The 27,113-nt window shown below is 43.1% G+C and overlaps 1 protein-coding gene across 1 annotated transcript in view; it reads right to left on the bottom strand.

Annotated features, from left to right (window-relative positions):
• Positions 1–27,113, bottom strand: part of LOC120848735 (Down syndrome cell adhesion molecule homolog) — a 98,378-nt gene that overhangs the window by 10,863 nt on the left and 60,402 nt on the right. The window contains exons 9-15 of the mRNA XM_042286469.1: positions 26,145–26,321; positions 24,934–25,081; positions 9,389–9,537; positions 5,842–5,973; positions 5,188–5,355; positions 4,394–4,464; positions 1,985–2,222 (exon numbers count right to left, since the gene is read on the bottom strand). Of these exons, the coding sequence (XP_042142403.1) occupies positions 1,985–2,222; positions 4,394–4,464; positions 5,188–5,355; positions 5,842–5,973; positions 9,389–9,537; positions 24,934–25,081; positions 26,145–26,321 (1,083 nt within the window). The remainder of the gene's footprint in view (positions 1–1,984; positions 2,223–4,393; positions 4,465–5,187; positions 5,356–5,841; positions 5,974–9,388; positions 9,538–24,933; positions 25,082–26,144; positions 26,322–27,113) is intronic.

Raw genomic sequence — 27,113 nt, 5'->3', positions numbered from 1 at the left:
TGGCCACAAGAAGAAAATTACAGTAAAAAACGATATTTCTCACGTGGACCAAGGAATCTTTCAAACCGTCTAATTAATACCAAACTCTGTAACTGAAAAGTGCGGCATTACTCGTAATTAAGACCCACTATCGTTTCTCACGGGAGTATTGAGACCAGTTCGAAGAGCATTCTATCGTACAGCCGTTCTGATCAAGACTTACTGCAATTGTGAGTTGCCCATAAAATGGCTCTCAATGGTAGAATATCGCCGTTATAATGCCTTATTTCATCATTTCGGACGTTCTTTGCACGCTGTTCTGTGGCCTGAACGCGATTCACAACCTCCCTTTCGCGCTGCTGGTTGCAGTTGATTACCGCGATATCATATTTCGCGAAGCAATTCAAGGAGCATGTTCCGCGCAAAGCTGTGGCAGCAGAAGAGCGCGATCGTTTGCAATGTCGTCTGAATTGAGGCAGTGCATTCTTTAGGGGGAAAGGAAGCATACTAGTAGATTTTAGATAGGACTTCATTTTGTGCCACCTCACAAATTTGTCCGGACTCCATCTTTTTTTTAGAGCGCAGCTCTTAGGCACTTATTTCCAGCTTGAGCGGCGTCGCCGTCGCCGTCGGCGTAACCGTGACGTCACGAGAGTCACGTGACTCTCGGATGTCACATGACGAAGGGGAGAGAGGGGGGCCTACTCTCCTCTCAGTTTCCCCCTCCTCCTCCTCAAGAGCTGCGCTCTAATTCGGCGTTGCAGGAGGTTGTAAACGTCTTTCATTTATTTTCTTTCTTTTTGCGTAAGAAAACCTTTTGTGTAGAGTTTGTTAGGAGTCGGATTGGAATTAAGGCGAACAAGAAACGGGCAGCTTAAGTACCACAAATTTGAATGGCTCTTTGTTAGAAGATTTCAGGTTATGATGAAAGTACAGTTCCCGCAATGTCGTCGGCTGGTACGTTCCCTTCACCTCACGAAGTTTTCCTATTGCTATTATAGAACTTGTTGCAGGTGATTTGACATGTCGAAATAAAATATTTGGAAGACTGTTGTTTCCTGTGCGTGTTCTTGTCAAAAATACGTATAAATGCTGGTAGTATAAATATATAGAGTAAGAACTAATATGACCAGTTGCAGGGGGAAATCTTCGGAATGCACTTTCGATTTAAATATGAATCTGTGTGCTAAGCGCCAACTCCGTAGTTGGCACACATTGCAGTGTCTCCATTATAATTTGCTGAAATTGTTGAAACAATAACAGTGCCAACCACTTCGACGAAAAAAGAACATTAAAATACGGCATGCTATCAGATCATTTATTGCCCCCATGGCAGCCACTTTGCTGGCAGCCGGCGCCCATAGCCACACATACCTCGCGCACCCACTGGTGGGATCTCGGAAAATTAGCTTAGTAAGGACAGTGCCAGATAACGCCTTCTCTCGTCGATATGCGGGTGCCCTATGAAGCAAAAAGGCCTCTACGTAGCGCCGCGTAGTGATTACGTGACGAAACGCTGCGGTCGCGATCCCTTCTACAAGGCGAGCTGGGCAGGTCAGGGTGACAATAGGTCATGGTTATGACCAACCTCTCTCCAACACCAAGTTGTTTGAAATCAATATCATTAAAATGTACGCTGAAATAAATTCTAGGAACCCTGTTTGTTTAATTGACAAAGAAAACAAGCGCTGAAAAAATTGAATACAAAGCAAATACTTCCAGCTTATATAACAATGTCAAGAATTTATGAGAAGACGTTTTGTCTCCCGTGCGGGAGACATCATCAGTGCTGCCTAGGAAATTGGTATTTCCTTTGTAATCATGAATTTGCTTTGTATTTGGAGTATTTGTGCTTTATTTTCTATTGGAGATATTTGCTTTGTAGTCATGAATCCTGGCTTTTAAAACATTTTTGACTAGAACTGAAAAAAAATAATTAATTTAGTGAATGATACTTTATTCGTTATTGCATTGGCACCGAGGTATTTGCGCAACTTTACCGTACCGTGTTCAAAGGTCTGTGCTGTGACTTCCGGCGACGGTGGTCCGGCGCCTTTGCCGTTGAATGCTTGCACGATGACCGTGTATTTTGTAGAGCGCTTCAGGTTACCGATGCTGATCTCGGGCACGAAGCCGTCCAACACGTCGATGGTCTTGTATACAAACGATTCTCCGGAGCCGAGGGGCTTGTAGCCCACGTAATAGCCCCGGATGCGGCCGTGAGCGGAGAAGTTGGGTGGAGGCTGAAACGAACATTGATTTAGTTCTAGATCAAGTTTACTTCTCTTCTAGACATTCGTGTGGAATGTATTACACGATAGAGGGGCCTGGCAAGAGAAAGGCAATGAATACGGTTAATAAATTTTAGGACAACAAATACGACAGGATAAAATCTAACCAATGGTGAAAAACAAACATAGTATACTGGAATTAACGAGACACTAGATGTGTCGCCCTGCCATGTGATAATGATCAAAACAAAACAGTACCGGACATAAACACACCCCAAAACCAAATATATATTGAAAAGCAACTTTTTCACGAATTACTGCTGAATCACGTTCGGAAGCAATGGCTTCATTGATTGAAACACAGTGATTAACAGATTGAACCAAAGGTGAAAAATCACATCTTAGTTAATCCGAGCAGATTAATCCCCATTGCTACCAAATTAAGATATGATTAGTCGCAGGAGTAAAATATTTAATAATTTCATTATGTGCTAAGCTAAAGTTACAGGGCTTTCGAAAAGTTAATTTCATCATACATAAAGAGGACGATGTAGAAACCATAGACGATCAGTTACTAAGTGTAAGATTTACGGGTGTAATGTATGCGAGCAACAATATGACAAAATAGACATACGTGGAATATAATAGTTAATTTTTAACCATACATATCTATGAACTCTGCGATGTTTAATAAAATAATGCGTGAGTCTTTTGACCAAACTAAGTTTAGTGGTTACCATTAATGTTTTGTCTGCTTTTGTTTCACCATACAGCACAATCAGGCATACCGCATATATTATAACATTTTATGTGCAGTTGAGGTTCTGATAGTTAAAGTCTTCTAGGGAAATGTTTCGGTTTTGTTTTGCGCAGCACAAAAACCGACATTGCCATTGGAGTGTTTTGTGCGCTGCAGACGCTAGGAACGCACCGACATGACATAATTCTAAACAACATAAACGCAGCTCTAGAAAAAAAAAATTCTCGTGAATGCAAATTATTTATTTAAGTCAAATAAAGAACGTTTCTTCCTCGATGAATATTTCAGCAACTCAGTGTTTTGGTACACATCTGCATTTGCTCATAAATGTAATCTTTTGTGGGCGCGTTTTTGCAAAAGCGAAAAAAAAAGAACAGCCGTCGTGAAGACGTTTATCTCTTTACAAAAAGTAAGAGCAGCTATTTTTTTTTCCTCTTTTCACAAGCGGCTTAAGAAGCTATTTAAAAGTCATATTCTGTTCTAGAGCATTCATTTCCGCTTATACTAGCCAATACCAGATGGCATAAGTTACGGCGTCCAAAGTTTAAAACAAAATACTAGACTATTCAATGGCAATGGCGCGTGAATCTATGTTGGACCGAGCCCTAAGTGTATGACCAGGCCTCTGTGAAACTGCTCTTCTTTTCATATTCATATGTTCACCGCATCTTTTCTTTCACTGTTGCTTAGCACGAAATGTATTCGTAATATATATATATATATATATATATATATATATATATACATATATATATATATATGTACATTTCGAACTTTAGTCACTTATATCCAAATATACGTAGGATGTTACATGTCACGAGCATCTTATTACTGCCCTACATCCAATGAAATTCCAAAATTGGTCTATAAGAACGCCGAGAAACTAAACGCAAAGCAAGAAGTGTGAACACAGTGAGCACACGCCGTGCGTTCCTGCGTTTCTTTAACCGTCAGTAACTTTATGCGGATCGCAAGTTCGTCTGCTTCCTGCGCAGGGGTTGCGGTGACGTCACAAAGCCGAGTTCTGATTTGTTCTGACTGGAAGGATAGTGGCTATATCTCAAGGCCTCTAGCACCGAGGTTTTACCCACTATCCTTCCAATCAGAGCCAATCATAGCTCATCGTTCTGACGTCACCGCCGCTCCTGCGCGAGAAGCGGACGACCTTGCGATCCTCATAGACTCAGGAATGCACTGATAGCTTAAGAACCTCAGGGCGGCGATAGTGCCAGGTATCTTGTCATCGCTCTGCCTACAATGGCATCCTGGCATCAGCCAATCAGGACGCCGAAGCGCAGATCACGAAGAGAGAAACGTGATTAGAATCGTTTATGCTTGGCGTTTCTGAAGAGTGGCTTTAGTAACGGGATAATGAATGAATTTCCAACCAAAATCTAGAACCATTATGATTCTGTTGACTCACTTTCCAAGAGGCCTTCAGTATTTGGGAAGTGACAGGAACCACTACGAGCTCCTCCGGGGGCTTGGAAGGCACTGAAGCAAAAAGCAACGGGAGTAATGAAGCCTCTCAAATATCTGTCGTCATAATAATGCACTATTCGTACAGATTTTACATACGCGTCTAAACTCGGCTACAATTTTAGAATTCGCCTATTATAAAGTAGGAGACCAACCTTCGGAAGAAAAAGCTCAATAGCATTCGCATAACTAAATGTAAAACTTTGCTTTTCATTTTTTGTTCGTTTATACGTATGTTAAGCATGTTTTTATAAAGCATTGGGTAATTCGAGATATTTAGTAAATAATATTTAAAGGCACGTTTGAGTTGTTAAAGGTTCATTTAATATATTTTATGAATTGAGTCATTTTTTTCAGACATAATAAAACAAATGTCATTAATCACTAGCGAACATAGTCAGTGCTATTTACATTTGAACGTACTAAAAAATTTAAAGTAAAAAACAGATAACGAATAGGGTTTGAACACGACGTTGATTCTAATTTCTATTTCAAGATTTTATAAAACGACGCATATTCGCGATGTCACCGTATTTTTATTACGCCATTCCAGTATCGTCAAACGCAGCAGCATAATGCCCACTTCCATTCAATGGCACTCCCGCAGACACCCGGGATTCTAAAATATAAAGGTTTGGAACACAATCTAGCCAGAAAGTCTGGCCTAAACCATGATAAAAAGGCAACATTTAAAAAAAAAGCAAAACTTTAGGTGACCTACGTTGACTAAAAACTCACCTTCTTCATCTGTGGTGACCGATATCATAGAACTGGGGTCGCTCCGCCCCAGTTGGTTCACCGAGAGCACACGAAGGTGGTACGACGTTATCGGCTGCAGATCGTCCAGTACTGCCGTAGTATTTGCTGCGCTCACTTCTAATTGCCGGGCATCCTTTTGCCAGGAACCTGCATTTTCACCAGGGCCACATGCAAGTAAATCTCAGCTAATGAACATCTTCATGATATTTGGATGTATCAACTTTGTCTTTCTTCCTATTCATCCCAAAACAACCCAATTAAGATGAGCTAAGTTTGTTACCATTTCTTTAAGAAAAACAGTACAATATAAAAAAAAAATTAAAAATTAATTTGTTTTTTTGTATGTTGTCTTTTCTGAAATAAACTTTCTTATGAGAATTTTTTTGTAACTAAGTAGCTGCAAAGAAAAAAAAATAAGTGCTACCAACCACTTTATATTACATAAAAATTGTATGATAAAGTTGATTGAAAATGAGGAAGGGACAAGGGACAGACTTCCAAATAGCCTTGTTGTCGTTGTTGTCCCTTCCTCATTTTCATTACTATTAACAACACGCTCGTCCTTTACGTATTAAGATTATTCCTCACATTCCGTATTATAATCGTTTCAGCATAGCGAGTGATTGATATTACCAGCAACTTCTTTCCATTGAATGAAGTATCCGATGATGTCGCTGTTTCCATTGAAGGGCGCATTCCATCGCAGAGTGATGCGGCGGCTCGACGCTTCCACCACGCGGATGTCATCCGGAGAATCGGGCGTCTCTGTTCGAAAAAGAAAACAGAACCACGCACAGATCGCCAGCCATTTTTGTCTCTATTACATTCAAGAGTAAAGGCCGGTTGAAACATCCACGTTTTAGTATGATGTGCTGATTTACAACACTTTGCGTTTCATAGCAACCATCTCGCCATAGGTGGTTGTAAGCGGTACCAATGTCGGTCACACTGAAATTATATACTTGGGACTCGCCATGCCAGGTTGCCATTAGGCTGCCCCACTAAGGGATAATAATATTATTGTCCATTAGCGGGGCAGCCTAATGGAAGCCTGGCATTTGTCATTTGTCATTCGTTGAAAATGGCATTCGGATGGCCCGTGTGGCACGGGTATAACATACATTTTCAGCCATTTCGTTTAAATAACGCCCATCTAAACACTCTAAAAAAACCCGTGAGTCTCCTTTGCCGCACAGCACTCAAAGAGCCAATCACCGCAACTTACGGAGGCAGCTCAGCGAATGACGATGCCGAAACATATATTTAGATGAAAAAACGCAGTCTGGGTTGTGACATTAAGCAATGCAAGCGTGACGTTTCGCATTGCTTAATATCACAGCGCAGACTGCGTTTTTTGGTCTAAACATATGTTTCGCCATCGTCATTCGCTGAGCTGCCTACGTAAGTTGCGGTGATTGACTCTCCGAGTGTTGTGCGGGAAAGCAGACGCACAGGCTTTTTTTAGAGTGAAGAGTGGGATCGCCTTCCGGCACTCACAAAGGTTAATAATTCTGGATGACCAACAATTCATAAATGTGTTAATTACCGTTGTCTACAAATATTCTACGATAGTTACAATATATCCAATAGCTCAATTCTATTTCCTTGTTTCTTGCTTGCAAACGCACCTTTCTCTAGAACCTTAAATGCTGGCGGCATGTTGAATATAATAAATATTATTCAAACCGGAATACAAAACCAAACAAGGCATGGAACCCTGACAACTACAGTTAAATATTTACGTTCCAAGTCGACGCAAATCTAGAAAATCGGGAAATAGACGATTTGAAATTCCGGGATTTAATCCTAAGTAATTCAGGTCTGGACAAAGAACGAACGCGTCTCGCTAGAAAGTAGAAAAAGTAAAATATAATCCCAACTAAATTTAATCTTTTTGCTCACAATATTCAAACTCATATCGTCTACATATTTTGATGCAAAACGCTGTTTTCTGTAACATATAACTTTATTTTTTTTTCAACCTTCGCTTTTACCGCGGTTGAATGTTTACCTTGTGCATAATACTTCACAAAGGGGGAAAAAAGCGTAATCGCGAAGGGGTAATTCTTGTTTGCTTTTGATATGAGCACCGGGGCTCGAGAGCTTCCACCAGTGAACGCGGAGCAATAGAAGAACTTCTGAATTCTCGGGGAGACAACAACAACAAAAAAATAAAGTGACAGATCCTAAAGAAACATTGCTTGAGCGATGGTTTCGCCATGAAAGCCGGGTACGCAATGGGCCATGAAATAATTCCTTGCTCAAAAAATAGCGTAAGACGATGTACTTTTTTTGTTTTTCCTGTCTAGGTTTTGCTTTTCGTGACAAAAGCAGTAAAAACAAGAATGGAAGGACGCGGAAGATGGTGCAGGGCAAAAGGAACGAAAGAAGCCCGCCGCTTGGTTACCGTTTCTTTCTGTCGTCTTTAGTTGATTTCTCTGAAAACTGGGCGTTCTAAATCTGATCTGAAAGGGTGCTTGGGCGGCGCCGGTTTCAAAGGAGGCGGCCACATGTTCGAAGGCTACCGCAATGCGATGCAGGCAGCGCCAAATGCGACCGTTCGAGTCCATTAGACTTTATCTGGATTGGTTGAAAGAACAACAACAACGATGTGATGTTTCCTTGGCAGTTGCATGCGTTGGGCGTTTCGGTGGCCCTTATAGCATGCTTAAGTGATGTTTGTGTCGTTCCCAGCCTTTCTGCAAATTGTGAAATAGTGATTGATATTAACCATCGCCAAAGTAACTGAATGAACACAGAAGGTTAAGTTACAACATCCGTAGTCCTCGTGATGAAAGATGACATAAATTAAACTCAGTAATTTTTTAAATCCCAATATTCAGAAATATGAATATTTTAGTAAAATATTAAGGTGGGCTAGTTGGTTCAACGTACTAAATATAGAAAGCGCAAGAGGCATACATAGCGCGGTCCTGTCTTCTTTATTTCGTCGTGTCTCTCTTGCGCTTTATTGTATATTAACTAACCATTTTATGTAACACGCGTTCCATAACCTTTAGAAATTGCGCAGATATGACGTACATGTCGGCTATTGTCGTGTTCAAGCGGGAAGAAAAAATATATGCGCTCAATACGAAAACTACTAAAAACTGTTGACTGCCGCTGCTGGTACGTGACTTAACTGCAAATGCCCTTGACTCTTGCTTCGCCTCCGTGTGGCCGACATTAATGTTCGCGGCGTGTCTTCCACCCGCCCCTTCAAGTGCTTTCCTGTCATATGTCTCGTCCTCGCTCCCCTCATCTTTCTCGAGCATTGTCTGCGAGGACTTTGTCTTACGCCCTTGTTAAGGTAAGTTTCGTCACCGTACAACTTACCACTTACTTACCACACGCGGCCCGGAATAGTTTAGTTGTTTGGGAAGGAAATTGTGTAATCAGTGTGTCGCTACAACCGCTAACCTCTAAGATGGTTTTAAGTATACTATGCCTTTCGCTTCGCAGCATCAGACATAGCAATCATTGTGGTCGATTACGTACATTCATTGTACATGCGTTTATTTCTCTGATCGATTGATTCGTAAGTTTTCCTTCTCATTTACTTGGCAGCATCAGGGATAGGAGTCAATGCGATTGACCACAGGCGTTCCTTCCTGTGGTCGATCGACAGATTCAGGTTTAGTATCCCTCTCACTTTGCAGCTTCGATCTTACCTCTTATTGCGAACTGTTACGTGCGTGCGATGTACGGGCGTTCATTTGTGTGATCGACCGACAGCGCGTGGATTACGCTAAAATGCGAAGATTACTAATCGTGAGGGTAAAGCCTAAATAACCTCTCTAAAGTCGCGTTATAGTACATAATTCCTTCGAGATATTTTTTTACGGTCACAAATACGCCTGTTGTTAAGTAACAAGTTATCGCTAAATAGATTAAGTTATTTTGTTAACAGCTGCAGATCTTAACATTTCTTTCCCTTCGCTGCGATATGGATATAACAACCGCGAATACGTTGCGATGTCTTCCTTTATTTGTATGCAGTACTCATTTCGCTTTGCTTGCTTTCGCAGAAAGTTTGTGATTTACCAATTTTTCTTTTTGATTTTGGTTTTCCCTCTTCAGTCATTCTTTCTTGGTGTAATAGCATGTTTTGAGACACGGGGAACAAACAGAAGCACCAAACTGAACAGGCCGTAGCGCTTTTGTGAGCGGAGATGACTACCTTGAACGAGAAGCTTGATATTCGTTTCGTCTTTTCCAAACTTGTTGGAGGTCAGGCAGGTGTACAGTCCGGAGTCGCTCCGCTCGGCTGCAGCGAACCGAAGGGAAGACGTGAGGCCATCTGCCGTTGGCGTATCCTCTTGAGTGAAGCTGCAAGAAAACATACGCCATTTAGTGTTAAACAGGATCTGGAAGAAGACGTGAGGAACTACTAAATATCAGATTAAGAATACAATCTTTTAATTTATTGTTTTGTTTATCTGCTCGTTCGGATTTCCTTGGTTATGATGCAAAACAAACAGAGATTTATTAAAAAAAAAAGTTGACACTCATGCTTTTGAAAAAAACAATTGTTAAGGGACGTGAATACTTGCCCCGGTTAGAATGCATTAGGCGATAGAAAAGTTAGAAAATAAACCGTCCAACACACGCAGCTTGCTTACTCTAAGTGACAAACGGGGATATTAAATCAATGAAATTATTTATTGTCGGAATTATCATGACGTCTGTGTCGGGACCAGTAATTATTTTTTAATCAAACCACGCCGATCGCTGTTGTGCCGGCCCACTCAAGCTCACTTTTTCACTCTTGCCCCGGGCCAAGCGCAATTTTAAGTAAACCACTTTGTTGACAAGAACCCCGTGTATTCGGCAATGAACGTAATTGAACTGCCACTGAATGCACGGAATGTGAGCTATCAACTAATCATGAGGGTATTTACACATCACATCTTTTTCTCTAGATAAAAATTGAGACACTTCATAAACTAGATACCGAGGGTAATAATTCTGTCAGTAGATCTCCTTCCTGAGGTGGTACCATCCTCTCGACGTAGCACCATTCTCTCGACACTCGCCCATTATTCCGAAATTGCGAGGTACCGGCGAACAGAACGGCTTGAGTTCCGGTCAGTCCTAACCGAAGGCGTTCAAGCCGACACAACGCCCACCTTCCACAAACCAATCGCGCAGATCCTATTTACCGAACCCACCAAAACACACACACACATTCGTTTTCTCCGGCACTTCGCGTCGCACAAACGTCGGCCTGGTCTCGCAACCGATGATTAGTCGGAACCTGGAATTCTTCTCGCCTCCTTCTTCCCAAACCTTCACACCCTAATGCGCGGTGTACACGCGAGAGCCCGTGGCGAGCAGTGGCGGACGTATTTAATCGCGTCGGATTATCGGCAACTCGCCGGCTGCGATCGCACAACCTCCACTCCGCTCGCCCCCGAAGCTCCTAACAGTGCGTCAGGTTCGCCGGACCATTCAACTCTGAGAACGTAATCGCGTGACTACGCTCCGCACTAAACGAAGCGGCAATTGAACGAGGTCACGTGGCGAGAGGACGACGGGCTTGATTGGTGCGTACGTGGGCGGTCTTCGACGGCACTGCCAGCCTGGTTGCGAGACTAGGGTGCGTCCCTGAAAGACGTCGCTCTCCGGTATTCCACACCGATAATTAACGACGGTCCGGTCGCCTCCCTCGCTCTCCCTGCCGCCCCCTTTGGGGGAGAGTCGGCTTCGACTGGGCGCCGGCAGGCGCTACGAGCGATGTTGACTCGTGCCGATTACCGGGGCGACGTAGCGAGAGATGCGCTAATTATAGTTGCGTGTTTAGAAAATGGAAGGGGGGAGCTCGCTCGACGACCCGACGGCAGAAAGCGATACGGGTGGGAGTTTGGAAAAGGTGTAGTTTGCGTCGCGACTGGCCCAGTAGGAGCAGCCGTCTGTGTCAGGCCAACGAAGGAAAGAGGCATTTGCTAGGTGGATTGAGATTATGGCCGCAGTACTACGTTATCTATGAGTTGTTATCAGAAAGAAAAAAAGACAAAACACACATTTTGTTCGCATAAAATTTGGAGTTGCTATTTGAGATAATGAATCTCTCGGAGTTAAGCCTCCATTGTCAACTCGCTGTCGGGTCGTTTGAACATCAATATTGCGATCGACTTCTGTATTGCGTGGTACGATACATCTTAAAGCTATAGTCATCGACAACTATATAATTGCATCCTATAACTACTCAAAATATTTTTGTTGCGCCATAAGCTGAACGAAATGCTGAATTACAATTAACGCAGCAAATGTGCGAGCATAAAAAAACCGTAGGGCTACCATCAAACTTCGTACACTTTTGCTTCACCACGCCAGTGAAAATTTCCAGGTGAAGAAAACAGTTTACAGCTTATTTTGAAACCTTGTTGGAGGTTATTGTTACAGTCTGCTTCCCTGCTTTTGTTGGGCTCGAGGTGGTATGCGCAGCCCGATTTTGGAACTAGGGATGCTTTTGTTATTTTGGGCCGTGTTAACTAACGCCCGGACCATAAAGAATGTAAATAATGCCGAAAGATGCATACGTTTATATTTTCCTGACTTGAATTCGCCAGAGCCTTTGCGATTACCTTGAAATTTAAGGCTTTATTTATGAAGTATAAAAATGCGGATCACGGTATCAATAGACCCTTCCCGAAATTCAGTCTGGCCACTTTGATCACTATCATCATCTGTGGAACGGCATCGGTGTCCTACCAATGGCGGCCTTCTAGTGACTGATATAGGAAGACGTTCAAGATGCTCCTAAGCAGATGATGCGACGCCTGTACATTCGGGGGGTTAGTACAACACGACGTAGGAATGGAACACAAGAGCTACGTGAGCGTTCATTTCTAACTTAGATTCAGTCAATTTGTGGGCGGCACACAATCGGCTTTAAACCCCTCTGGTGGATAGAAATTTATCGAGGCATCTGTGTGGGTTAGACCTTTGTTCTGCAAGTTCTTGGTCATTATCGAACTGAAAGTGGTCAAGAAAGAACTCACATTGAACAATTTCTCGCGTGCCCTTGACTTGCGAAAGTGACGGTGTCCGATGAAATACAAGTTCATTACCGCCATTGGTAGGGCAAAAGCGAAACTCCTATACGAACCACCAGATGGCACTGAATTTCGGAAAGGGTCTATTGTAAACTCCTGAAATCCATATTCTCAAACAAACCTTTTGGCGTTTACATAGTCTAAGGTCCTTAACCAGCGCCGGTAGAATTACAGCCCCACTTAATTAACAGATAATCCTTTTAGTCAAAATATTGCTTGAGAATTTTGTAATCTGGCAAGAACCTCCTTGATTAAAAATCGCAAATACAAAATCGAATCGAAATTTAAAACTTTGATTGGTGTCGCCGCTGGGCTTGCCACAATTTAAAGAAACTATTTTACGGTCGAAGAGGCATATGGCATATGCCATAAAATGATTTCGGCAGCAAATATTTTTGCACTTTATGAAAGGTTTTGGCGTTTTTTGGCAATTTATTTATTTATTTAAGCAGCATATGGCATATCACCATGGTGACAAGGTAATTTTAGTTCCACTAAGAATTTCATAATCCCGGCCCTCTATACACAATGGCAAAAACGGTAATTCGTTTGACGGGTCACTCAATTGGTCGGTATTAAAGTCAGCCATGTAAAATATTTTGCAGAGTTTTCCCAGCTTTCAAACATTCTCGTAAATATGTAGCAGATACATTTATTTTTTCCGTACCTTAAAACTTAATACTAGACTGGTTCGAGGAGACGTAAAATGTATAGTATTTACTGACCACACTGATACCACTCAAAGTTAATTCACGTAGATGTGCCGTTAGTTGATGACTGTCAGAAGTCACACGTCTTTCACAGAAAACCTCAGTCAGCGGATTCATATCAATATTGATGAGACATTCTGCTTTAAAACGAGAATGAAATAAACCTCAAGAGGTTCCCGATTTCACGCATTTCTAGTGACCATGGTGGATTTGCTGCTTACGCTAACAAGAAGTGCAGCTTAATGAAGGTCGGTACCAACGACGACAAACATGTCGACGAACGCTCCACTCTAGAATACGTTTCTGCGAAAATTTGTTCATTGCTTGCTCTTCGTTCTCCGAAACACCAACTCAGTCGATAAAACTAAACGAGCAACATACAGAAAGAAAAAAGAACGTTTTCTGCCTTGGGGAGTTGGCGGCGGCGTGCAAACATCAATCGACTTTAGGCGGCTACACACGAGGGACCGGGAGGATGCTGCCGCTCCGAAATCTGGGCGGAGGGGGGGGGGGGGGCTAGGGACATCGGTAGCCCAGAAATCGACTCGAAGAGCTGCCCGCGCCGGGCCGAAACGGTTCGTCTATCTGGCCGCTTAATTAGCCACCCAGTTTTCTGCTTTAATGGGTCGATTCGTGGGACCGTGTCGTGCCGCTGGCTCGCGTCTCTGTACCGTCCGCCGTATTGAACCGGAGCCTCCGCCGCCGCCGGATCCCGGATTGCAACTTTTTGCGTCCCTCGGGTGAAGGGAGCCGCGCTTCCCTCGAACAAACGACACAGACCTCATTCCAGTTTTACGAAGCCGCACAGAAGCGGCGCACACGCAGAAATCGTAGCTGCTTCTTCCTTCTGCCGCGTGTGTTCTTTTGCCAGACTTGCGCGCGTTACTAAAAAGGAATAAGCCATGAAGATTACTATTACTCTTTTAAAAAGAAGTGTTCATTAAGATTACTCGATTAATTGAGAATTGGGTTCTTTCCCGGTGACTTCAAAACTAAAAAAGAAAGATGTTTCGGCTTGTTTGAAAATGGGTACTTCGTACTCTTTATTGTTGGATTGGGATCAGCAAACTATAAATTACTTATATTCTTAGTCCAACAAGTTTGAAAAACAATCCTGCCTTTGGGGACTTGGCCCGATCATATCTTGGTAGAAAACCTGTGCAAACAAATTGTGCAAATTGAAAGCGGAGGGGAGATATTGATGGTTACAAGTAATATCAGTACAACAAAAAGTAATAAGATTACTCTCCTGATAAGTTCTTAATTTATATGATCAAAGAAAATTGCTCCAAAAATAGTCTGTCTGCTTTTTATGAGGATGATCATGCTCTTTGTTTGCTTGATTCAAAGTGTATTTCTTTTTATTGATCCCAGAACCGTTTACATTTTTTTGTTGTTTGCTTCGCATCTCGCGAGCGGGTTTCAGGAATTGTTTTAGTTTCCCTAACACAATTTTCGAAGAAGATCATATCTGCGATGATGGTGCAATTAAATTCAAAAACTGACAAAAATGCGAAAATATTCACGGGAGAAGGGGGAACAAGGCGGACAAAGGACCAACACAAATCTTTAAACACAGCTAGGTGACAGGTGCGTAACTGAAAAAACGCGCCTGGTTCTGATATCTAACAAGGGACTTCCTCATATGCTGTGGAGTGCTCTACCGATTATTGGCGTCATTTCCGCGTGCTGCTCAAAGTAAAAATCAACAAACGTACGGTGAAACAAAAATATAAATATAAATAAAAATATATTGTGAGGTCATTTCTAGGCAGAATATGGAGACAGCCAATGACGATGAATAGTTCAAGAACGCAAGCGAATGACGGATATAATAAAAGCAATTATATCTGAATAAGTCTTAATGAATCTTAGTCATATAGAAACGGTGGGTAGTAATTTATCTGTAGCTTGTCTCTCCAGCTTACGAAAACTCAGAAATACCCAACGGACCTCAAAACACACTGCACTTTATGTCTCTCGTATTCATCCACATACTCGCAGGAAAATCAAACATACACAACTTGTTTCATGTAACTCTTGAAAGCGGATATAGCGGATTGTTTTACCGAAAATCGCGATTCAGCTTTTATTACAAATATATTCACAACTTGACTCTCACAACTGTCCATTTGAGGCTTGCTTTCGGACAAAAAATAATGTAAAACCATATTTGTCCATTCCGATCTTTTTTTTTCGGTTAGTTTTCCGCACGTGTGTTTCAGTCTTAAAATTCTTTTTTTTTGTCTACTAAGATCTGTTGGGTGCTTTCAAAGAGTGTTCAGAGCTATAAAATTGTCGTGGTTGAATTAATGCCTAATTTTGCGGACAGAATTGAACTAACGCCGAAGACTTGAAGCTGACTTCCCTCACGATTGACTTTCTGTACCGCCGGTGCATTCAGAGGTAACCATTCCAGTTAAGAAGTAGGTCTCTTTTTACTCGACGTTTACGAGATATGAGACCAAAAAACCTTGGTTGAGATACAGCATTCTTCTCGAGTGTCTTGAAAAGTCAGAATTAGTATTTTGTAAAGTGGCTGAATTGATGTTTGAAGTCATTCTAAACTTCTACATAGTGGAACTTTGGGGCTCACATTCGATTGTATTTCCAGTAAGTAAATTAAAATAAATAAATAGTTTTAATATCCATAGGAGAATGCTTTGAGACACCAAAGTCGCACTTGCTTTTCAAGCCGGAACGATTTGCGAGACCTACTTAGCAGGCTGGGTGATAACTGGGAACAAATGCAACAGCGACTGGAAGGAATTACCCATTGTATTTTTTACGCAACAACGGCTATATTGGAGCGTGCATTTCAGTCGTGCCGTGAAAGAACACGCTCTTCTGCAATTTAGGTTTGAACCAGCGTTTGTTTTTGTCCGAGTTGTTCTTTTATTGAAGCTATGTCCGAATTAGAGATAAAATGTGGCGAAACTTGAGGGCATCACTCCTTCATTCAAAATATCAAAGCGAAATCTTAATTTTCCTAAATGGCGGACATGGTCATTTTTCAGTCGGCATGTTTGCTCATGCGATCGATAGATCAGTGAGATATAAATAATTATATAAAAACGCTGTGTGACACCTGCTCGCTTTTCAATGCTTTACGTATCTGCTGAGTGTCGCTTTCTAAAATATTTTATGAAAAAAATATTCCGAGGTCACCTAAGCACTTATCATTTGTGAATGCGAAAGCATTAATATCCAGTCGAATGCCACTGAATCCTTCGGGTATTGCGTTGCGAGGAATGTTTTCGAGTTTGGCGACCGCAGCGCCGGCAGGGAGTGCGGCGGTGGGGCGCGCAGACCGTCCTGGCTCGCTGGTGACTGTTGCGCCGCTGGGTAAGTCAGCGGCGGGAGTGCGAAGCTAGGCGCGGCGCGTGCCCAAATCACGTTTCCTCTCATCATTATCATCGTCCTAGCTGCGGGTGCCGGTCGACAACGTTAGACCTCAAAGCGTAACATTAGGCCTAACGTTAAGCCTAACTTGAGGCCAGCGCATACCCGAGTGCCCCCCCCCCCCCCCTTCCCCTACCCCGCCCCCCTTTCCCGCTGCGCCGCCAGCATTTCGGCTGGCCCCTTAGCAACGATGACGCCGTTGCTATGGAGCCACATGATGCGTCGCAGCCAATGGGAATTTAGGGGCCTTTTTTCGCTGCTACAGACAACTGCTGCAGACAACGCCGGCTTCGCTGCGTGGGGCAGTTAACGCTTTCGCGTTAAAATTTTGCCAAAAAAATTGAACCGACTATCGGGACAGATTTGTGGGCGTTATATTTGTGTGACCAATTTTTCGCGATCGATGTTTAGCAAAGCATTAAGGGCATATTTAGACACAGCAAAGTATGGAGTCGATTATAATATTTTTTTTTGGCAATTGCTTTAAAGGGTTTACTACAGGTTTTACTTGAGCTAGTTGGTACATACTTGAATATGGTCAGCTGAACAATTACAAATTAGAAAAATCGTTAGAGGAAATACATACACAGCGGTGTGTATGTATTTCCTCTAACGATTTTTCTAATTTGTAATTGTTCAGCTGACCATATTCCAGCTTTAAAGGGGTTCTGTGGCGATTTTTCAGCTACCCCAACTGACCATAACTTTCCTGCCTGGCGCTTACCCTTTCCGTTATACTATTCAATGACGCGGAATTCCTAATGGTTATTGTTAAATCGGCCAATGAAAATGATGCAAAAACAGACATTCAAACATACCCGCACTTTTCAGTGTCGTGACGTCAGTGGCAGGTACGCTTCTCAGTTGAGCAAGCAGTCTAACCAACAGACCATGTCGAGCATTTGTTCGGTGGAGGTGCACGGGTAATGGAGCGAGCTTCCAAAGCGTTTATTTGACACCATGAAACTGCTTGGAATCAGCGGGGTACCAATGCTACAGTCCAGAGAGTGAGCACCTGACTTCCGCTGGCGTCATATATTCGTTCTTGCTAGCAGAGACTTTCAGTATGAGAAATGCGGCGAGAACCAAAATTGTAAATTCAATGACTTCTCAAAAACTGTATAATGACCTAATATTTGTGAGACATATTTTAACGATGTTCGAATGTAGGTTCAGCAATTTTTCAGGCAAATCGGTAACCATGAAGAAATCGCCGAAGTGCGCCTTTAAAAAGATACTGAAATAAAAATAAAATATTTAAGAGCGTAGATTGTACAAGCATTTGCTTTTAATAGTTTTTCTATGAAAATAGTTTGCTCAATATTTACGTCATTAGACTCAATTAAGGTGGAGGTCGCGGCACGCTCAGAGCCCCACCCACAGAGCAGTGGCCCCGCCCATTGCTACTAGATTGACTTGGCTGCTCTGCTCAACACGCGAAAAAGTCCAGAGTCACCCTTTCACAAGATCCGGTGCGCCTAGTCTGGCGTCTGACACCGACGGTTAGTCGTACGAGCAGACGAGCGGTAACCTCCGGCCTCGTCTGCCATTTCGCCACCGTCTATCGTCGTCTGCGATGTCTGTAGGGTGCGGGCATCAACGCTCCGCGTCGCTATCTGCTTTCGCCTTCGTCCATCTGCTATTCCACCCCATCTAAAAAAATGGTACAACGCTCTGAAGACTCGAACATACAAGCGGCGTTCTAGCGTTTAAGCATGCACGTGACACGGTTCAATACAAGCATCTGTCAGCTTCTTTCGATATGTGGTAAAAAGCGATCAAGAATTAAAAAAGGAACAAAATAAATATGCAGTCATTTCAGCTTTTGGTGTTACTGTTATTTTTTTCGCATAGCATCCGTGATCAAGGCGAGTGAGCGCGTGCCTTTGGTATAGGCCAGGTGCACTGCAAAACGTGAGAGCTACTTGTTTTACGCAGCGAAATGACGGGTACACAGAGAAACTTGATATGCGAGCCGATCACCCGATATCCCCCAGCCAAATGGCTCGCAAATTCTTACCTGCGTAGGTATCTGTTCGGGTATCAACCCATCATTGCAATCACAAATATTGCACAATTCACAGAGCCGCGGGGCCGCTTTCACGAGAACCAACATCTTTATTCAGCACCAACACACGCAAAAGAACATATCAAGCCAAATTCATCAACATAGTTACGTGGGCCACTAGGCTTAGATCAGTCCTTCTACGAACCCGAGCACACGCATAAGCTCTTCTGAAGACTCGTACTTGCGACATTTGTTTGCTGCAAACTAGGTAAGTTGAGGACAGCTTTCTCTAAACACCACGGTAAACTTAGAACGAATCTCAGCCATAAAAATAAACGAGATCAACCAGCTATGCTCGTTCAGCACGCCGCAAACGCCGACAGCCATGCCTGTTATCCTTTGAAGCCAAAGTGGAAAGGAAATCTCGGGATATTTCTAAAACAATAGTGATTCTATCTTCATTATTTGTTCTTCAAACATAATAACAATTGTCGATATAAATACTATTACTGCACGGAGAAACAATTTTACAACAAACATTTTACTCGTCAATTATCTCTCCGCTTAATGGAAGTCGAGAAAAGGTGCTTAATTTTGTAAGCACCTGGCAGGGCCTAGAGCAAGGCTACCTCCACGCTAATTGCGCCTGACGGCGTAAATGGTGCACAAATTGTTTTTACCGGAGAAAAAAAAAAGTTTAAAACCTTAAACAAAAAAATCAATTTCAATGTTTCTTTAAGTCCACAAGAGATGAATTGGAGTTGAAAGCTTAATATGGTTCGTAATAATTTAGAAGAAATACAGTTGAATTTGTTTTATGCTCGAGATACACGGGTGGTGTAGATATTTTATCACTGTTACGTTGCCACGCTTAGGGCCGAGGAAGCAACGCCTGGACACAGACTTCCAGAAGGTTCGTGTTTATTCTCACTTGGCGAGGAACTTGGATCATTTCGTCCTACTTTCTTGTTCTCGAAAGTGCCTGATCATTCTCACCCCAAACGCTCGACACTCGAACCTTCTGGGCCAAATTTTCGAGATACTGACTCACATCAGATAAAGAGCTGCACGGTACCTTATCGAGTCAGTCTCAGTCTCGCTCTTGCTTCTGCTCTTCTCATTAATGACGCTTCTGGTGGAGGTGCTGGGTATCGCAGCCCATGAAGCATACCCCTCCAAGGCATCGCAGCGCAAGCCAAGTCCCCGATCCAAGAAGACCGCCCGTAGAGAATACCGAGACCCGAGGAAGCCGCAGCACCAAAAATAAACAACGTGACTTGGGATTTCTACCGGACCTCCAGAAAAAGAAGACGAAACCAGCTATGACCGCAAGGGGCCTGCAAACTGAACCTCCCGTCGCTGCTGCTTACGTCGTTAACATTCCCGTCGACAATCATACACCGACGCTCTTCCACGTCGATATCCATGAGGACATCAAGGACTGGATCCAACAGTACAAGCGCGTGGCACACCCCAACGGACGAACTGCTAAGCAGTACCTTTATAACCTCTACTTTTCGCTGGAGGGTACTGCGAGGCAATGGCTAGAAAATCACGAGGTTTTGTTTATGTCGTGAGACATCAGCGTGGCCGGGTTCAAGCGGACCTTTACGAGCCAACACCGGCGGCAGCGGGTGTATAATCTGCTTCGAACACGGATTCAAGCACCAAACCAAAGCGTAACCAGCTTCGTTCCAGATGTGCTACGACTAACTGCACGCGCCGAATCGTAAGCCAACAAAGAAAAAAAAAAAAAAAAAGCAACGTTGCGCTTTTTTATGAAAGGCCCGAAGTGCGGAAATCTTCGGCGTACTTGTTTGCAACCCACCGACTACCGTTGAAGAATTTATGACCGAGACAACCAAAATAGAGCGAGCGCTGTCATCCAGAGCGGGTCATTATCAAAGACTCGCCGGTGTGTCGACTGTTTCCCTCCTCAACACTACACTTTGACGTCGATGGTGTCGGTTTTGAAAACCTGCGCTTAATCATCGGCGACGTCGTCCGGGAATAGCTTAAAGAGCTACTGCCAACTCCAAACTGCCCTGCTTCACGTTCGATCGACTAAGAAGAGGTAAGCCAGCTGGCCCGCCTTCGGATAAACGACCAACAGCGTGTCGACACTGGAAGGTACAACCTTCGTCGTCGCGACGTGGAGTTCTAGCCCGGACACAATGTGGGGGTGTGGACGCCCATTTGCCACCGCGGCCTCAGCGAAAGACTATGAAAATGCTACTTCGGACCCAACAAGGTCCTTCCCCGCCTTGGGGACTTGAACTACAAGGTGCTCTCCGGGGAACACGACCATCAGGACGCCGCCAGCCACGACCCGGAGTGGTCCACGTCGTTTTTCAACTGAAGCCGTTCTACGCGCGGAAGACGCTGCATGTTTATTTCATCTCACCGTGCTTTTAGAGCGCAGCTCTTAGGGGCCCGTTTCCAGCCGGACCGGCGTCGGCGTAACCGGGGGGGGGGGGGGGGGTCACGTGACCCCCGAGGTCACGTGACTCCCCCCCCCCCCCCCCCCGAGGTCACGTGATCCCCCCGAGGTCACGTGACCCCCGCTCCCCCGAGATCACGTGACCCCCCGGGGTCACGTGACTACCCGCAGGTGACGTGACCCCCCTCAGTAACCTTCCCTACTCCTCCTCAAGAGCTGCGCTCCAATTCGGCGTTACAGGGATTTGTAAACGGCTTTCATTTTTTTTTGTTTTATTACTTGTTTTTGTTTTCGTTTTGCGTTGCATCGGAACAATGTACTTTTAAAGGGAGGATAGTGCCGCGCGTGGGGCCTAGCAAGCGACAGTCTGTCGTAGACTTTTAGAAGCAATAATGTCACGTATTGGGCTAGTTGGTTTGAAGTGAACATCTATGGAAGGAACAGCGGAAAGGAAATTGGACAAGGGTATAGAAACACACACGACAGGACGGCGCTGATTAACACCTGTTTTTTTTTAATACACAAAAAACGAGAAGAGAAGAAGCATCTCAATTATACAATATAGCCACAACACGCGTGCACACCAAGCAGCATAATCTTTTTTTTCAAGATAGGCCTCATGAGTTGCTACGTGACGCCCTTCATAGTTGATGGAAGGAACTTCATTTCTTTTTCAGATAAAGTCACTGAATGTTCGCTGACGCCTCTCCCAGCAAGTTCCGAGATAATGAGCGCCTCAATAATTTCCCTTGCCACTCTGTCTCTATGCTTATCCAAAACAGTGACTTCAGTCATATCAGGCAGACATTTGCAGTCCCAGCAGTGTAAAAGTAGACCCCCCAACAGTAATCATGAGTGAATACGAACGTTCTCTTAGTCTGCCATTTAGACAGCGGTGGGTCCGTCCAACGTATACATTGCCACACGACAAGGGGATCTTAGAAACCACGGCAGACACACAAGCCACAAACGGAACTACGTGCTTTCTGGTGCATTTCTTTTTCGACCGCTTTTTGGCGATAGCACCGACCTTTGCACATATCGGACACATTTTCTGTGGGGCGGAAAAAAACATTAAAAAATAAGTTGTTAGTTCAGCGCGTCCTGTCGTGTGTGTTTCTACATATTTCTCCAGGTTCGTTTGCCACTGTTCCTTCACAAGACTTATAGAAGGTTCGTGTTTATTCTCACTCGGAATGGAACTTTTATATTTCGTCCTACTTTATTGTTCTCGAAAGTGCCTGTTCATCCTCACCCCAAACCCTCGACCCTCGAACCTTCTGGGCCGAACTTTCGATATGCCGACTCATACTGGGTAAGGAGCTGCATGGGACTTTGTCAAGGTTGTCTCGCTCTCCCTCGCTGTTACGCCTCCAAATCGCCGCCCGCTTTTCTGCAGTACCGAGGCTCGTTTTCAATTTTGTTTGGCGCAAGTTCGTCCCGTTAAACTTTCAGTTTGAAACGGAAGTTTCGCCACTTCTGCTCCTGTCATTCGGGACAATATACACTAAGGAGTTAGCGCACTCTTAGGGCATTTTTAAAGCCCAGTAATAAACATACATTTAACTCATAATGAATTTGGTATTACGTAATTAGCTGCGCATTTGTCCTGAACGTGGCAATGTAGTAGTTTATTGGTGCCCTACATTTTTTTTTCTCATTAAAGGTTCCTTCTGACTGAACGAAAAGACGCCAATGGAGAACCTCAGGAGAAAGTGTATTGTTGCGAGGTTGTAGGATATACTGATACGGTCATTTGGGTAGCCATAGATCCCTGATGAATTTCCTCCAAACAAGCACCTGGCTATCTGCTCCACGCTATGTAAGTTCACTTATTTTGGGATCAAAAATAAATATTACTGCGATTTCATATTTGAACGAGAATGTTTCTCTATTCTCGTCTAATTCGAAGGTCAATGTAAGCTAACATTTCTAAGACGCGACATAAGTTCACGTATCAAATTAGTATCTTTCAGTTCACGCGACTCACGAAAGTTCGTTTAACTTCGCACATATAATGAGCTCTGACGTAAGTTATCTTTTGACCTATAAGCATAGTCAGCCCAAGAAACGCAGAGCTCGACCAGTCATGGGCATCGTATTATCGCTGCTGAGCCAACTGGACTTTGACATTAGCCAAAATACCACCCAAGCCCAGGTCACGAAAGCAAGAAGTGTCAATTAACATAGCAGGCAACACTGTGTTTCTTAATTTCTCGATGAACATATACCTTCATATATCCTCGTCTCTTATAACATCCAAATAATGTTTTCCCAGTCCCTAAGTTTTTTCTTCCCTTTTTTCATAACGGAGATATCTTGCTACGGGAAATCCATGAAATTAGCATAAATGTATCGCGTTTTAGCGCACTCTGCTTCATGTTCTCAGAGAGTGCGAAAGCAGCTGGATCGGTGCGTGTCTAGCCGGCCGCGCGCAGATCTGCGTGCTTCATTAAAGTCGGCATTAACTCCGGCCATTTGAAAACCCCCAACCGCAGAGCAAAGAGACACGGCACGGGCGGCCGTAATGGTTCCCGCAGTCTGGTTCCCGCTTTACGTGTGTATCCGCGCACGGAAATAGCCGATCGATGGAACCGTTCGGCATCGCGCGACGCGGCGCGGCGTGTTTGCATCTCGTCAGCGCAGCAGCGCGAGAGATGTTGATCCCGCCGCGCTGCGAGAATCTACTTCAAACAGTTGGGAAGTTTTGTCGAGAGATGAATGTGGCTGTCACTGGGCCCCGCGTCGTGCTGGGTACGCCGGTTACAGGTCGGAGATGATGAGTGTGTGAGCGGAGTCGACGGGGGAAAAAGTGGGGCCGAAAGTAGGCCGCCCTAATTCGTTTCGTCGGAAGTAACTTTCTGCTCTCGAAAGATATATTTTGGTACCGATGCGACGCGATTAGTTCGCTATATTTGAGATAACAGTAGGCCGCTTGTCCTTAGGAGAAATAAGGGGGGGGGGGGGGGGGGGGATGCGGAAAATCAATCGTCCGTGGGATAATTGCGCCCAATGCCGAATGACATTCAACGGGAAATGTGTGACAATTACAATTCATACTATGAGTAATTAAAATGTTTGTTTACTTCACGAATGTTGCGGTAGAACTCTAGGAATTGTCGTGCGCGAAATAACTCGCCTTCGATGTAGGTAAAAACGTAAACACTGACGCTATTGTTTTTACGAAGAATCGCTTACAAAGCAGTGAAAAAATCAACTTTTGCAAAAAAAATGGTTATAACATGGAGCAAAATGGGCTGTTAATAACTGAGTTAAGTGGAAATATTGTGAAATAAAGCAGTTTTACAAAAATTCCATGTGAAATAAGTATAAGAGCATCAAGATTTTCAGATGCCTCGTGATATTTCTGCAGCGACAGTCTTTCACAGAACACCCACAGTAACCGTTCTAAAAAATAATATTTAGAAATGTTATGTTTCTTGAAACGATGATTAATACAAGCGAGGCTCATACTGGTAATTCTAAATAGTCCTAAAATAATACCTTGCTTATTCAAAACGTGAAACCCATGACATGTCTTTTCCGATAAAACGTTATCTGAATAACAATATTGTAATGACAATACAGTGTGCAAAAAGTAGTCTTAAACGCGCTGATTTCAATCTTGTTTCAGTCACAAAATAAACTAAAAGCCCGATTTTTTTTTGATTTTTTTTTTTTTGGGGGGGGGGGGGGGGCGGGCGGGGGGGGGGAAACAAACCGGTTTTAAAGTTTTTCACGGTTACTTGGGATAGGGCTAGTTGATCTTTTATGCTTCGATAAAAATGAGCTGCGAATAATTATAAATAATGACACTGTCTTTTGCACCCCTTCATTATAAGGAAGGAAGAATAACCATATTTATTAGTTGGAGCTTGTTGGTGTATATCCTGTCTTATTCTTAGTCTCAGTGTCATTACTTTTAATCCTATGAAGCGACATTTAATGAACAATTTCAAAGTACTTGCAATATCAGCGTGTCTTATTCATAAAAACAAAATGATAAAAAGACAAGTTTATAACGCACACATTTAGGTTCAACCGGCTTGCTAGACAGGGAAACCCTGGGCTTCCATGGTTCTAGCGGCAATTAAGTTTCGTACGAACCTGGAGATGTACCGGTGATCCAAGATGAGGTTATCCTTCTTCCAGGACATGGCGAGTGGCCTCTCTCCGAATGCTTCGCACACCAGTCTTGCCTGCTCGCCCTTGTTCACGCGCAGGGCCTGGTAACTAACCTTGAAATGAGCCGCCACTGCACACACGCGAAACAAGCCAAGTCGGAACCAGTATTTGTTTTACTTTTAGAGAACCTCAAACGCTTTTTTCAAATGAACCACTTGTATTGCCTTATTTTCTACAAGTACGGTGCCTCGCCGATACAATAACATTCGACCTGAAAAGCAGGAAATCAGAAAAATTAAGCTCACGATTCAGTCTTTTGTGCACTCAAGGTAGCCTCACTTCACTGTTCCTAAAAGTGAAACGTCGTTCTTACTTAATAAAAATACTGTGACCACTGTTTTAGTTTATTTGTTTAGTTAGGACGAGGGGAACAATCCACTCAGTGTGTTAAACTACCAGAAGGACGTTTTCTTCACCACAATATGACTAACTTCTGTCTCTCAGGATTAACTAGCTACAAAGCCATCAAAAAAGAATATAACTAGAACATGAATTTTTGAGGTTCTACGTAACTACGAGTAGTTTTTTTTTCTTCACGGCTCGCCATTATTATTGGTCCAGTTTCTTGACTGTTAGTACTGTGGACTAAATAAGTCAATGTATCAGGCAATCGAATGAAGCTTTTGTTGTTCCGTTTCTCTAAAAGTGTACCATCAACTGTTTTTTTTTAATTAACAATATTTCATGGGTTGGCTCCGGGGATCTGGATCATCCTCGTTTGTAACCGAATACCATTTTGCCCGAGTTATTGAATTTTATTTTCAGCAGTTTGGCCAACTTACCCGAGGATTTTAGCATCCTTCTTTATAAAATTTCATCGTATTTTTTTTTTCTTGTTCAACGGTACGTTTTTTTTTTTTCTTCTATATTCCAGAATTGCACAAACCTTCTTCCATTATGAGGGTATGATAGTAACTTTAAGTACACAGATAAGTAACTGTCACGTTTTCGTCCGTTTCTTTTTTTTTTTTTTTTGCGTTTCGATATTATCAACGCAAGTTGCTGAAATTATTCTTTTTTTTTTCTTTTTGTAATTTTATTTAACGGCAGCACTTTTTCCCAAGCACGCTGAGAGGAACCTCGGAGAGGCGGTGCAGATCTCCTCCAAAGCCGCATTCGAGTGATCCACTGACCGTGCACCGAGAGGCGAACGACGGTGCTGAGTCCGACGCCGATGCCGTTGGTGGCCTCGCACAAGTATTTGCCAGCGTCCTTGGGTTCCACGTCGTTGATGATGAGCGAACCGTTCTCAAACATCTGCATATGGTAATTGCTGATTATGGACTTGAACGTTTTGCCCGGGTCCTCGCCTGAGAAGTGGAGACAAGGAGAAGACAAAGAGGGGAAAAGAGTGAGTGATGCAGGAGGCAGGGAGGGTAAAATAAAATAAAAACAAGAAACAGGGAAGAAAAAAAGTATGAACAAAAATATATAAAGCGGTGATTGTTCTGGTTAGTGCGCAGTTCCGATTTTGTTTCTGAGAAACGACGATGATATCGTTATTATAAATAACATATCCAAACTAAAAAAAAACTGTTGTGTTTGAAACACTGCATGGTGAGATAAAGGTGTTTCGAAGGAGGGTAAAATAAAATAAAAAATATAAAAAAATAGGAAGCAGTGATAGTGACTTGTGCATAGTTTTGATTTTATTTCTAAGATCCGACGCTTATATTGATGTAAAAAATTCGAAATAAAACAAAACCTTAACGTTTCTAACACTCAATCATGCGGTAAGAAAAAGTATTTTTTATGCACTAACTATGAACCTCCTGAAGGAAAAATAAACCGTAAAACAAATCTTATTTATTAACATCGATGAACTGTTTGAAGAGCGCCGACGTTATGGGCATTTAATTTTTACTTCTAAAATGAGGCATTGCCAAAGGGCTTGTGTATTCAGAGCAATCTTTGTTGCTGATTCTTTATGCAAATCAAAATGATCGTTTGGTATAATTATCGAATATTTCTCAATATAAAATCCCAGTCGGCGTATAACACCCTCAAGCAATTTGTTATAATTTTCGGACTACAAAATATTATTGATGTTTTGTCGTTTAATCGCACGACTAGCACATCCTTTAAAAAGATTGCGCCGTACC

This window comes from Ixodes scapularis, unplaced genomic scaffold, assembly GCF_016920785.2.
Source record: "Ixodes scapularis isolate PalLabHiFi unplaced genomic scaffold, ASM1692078v2 PGA_scaffold7__128_contigs__length_106722199, whole genome shotgun sequence".
NCBI lineage: Eukaryota > Metazoa > Arthropoda > Arachnida > Ixodida > Ixodidae > Ixodes > Ixodes scapularis.
Note: the sequence above shows the minus strand (reverse complement) of the source record. Positions and strands in the feature narration are given on the sequence as shown.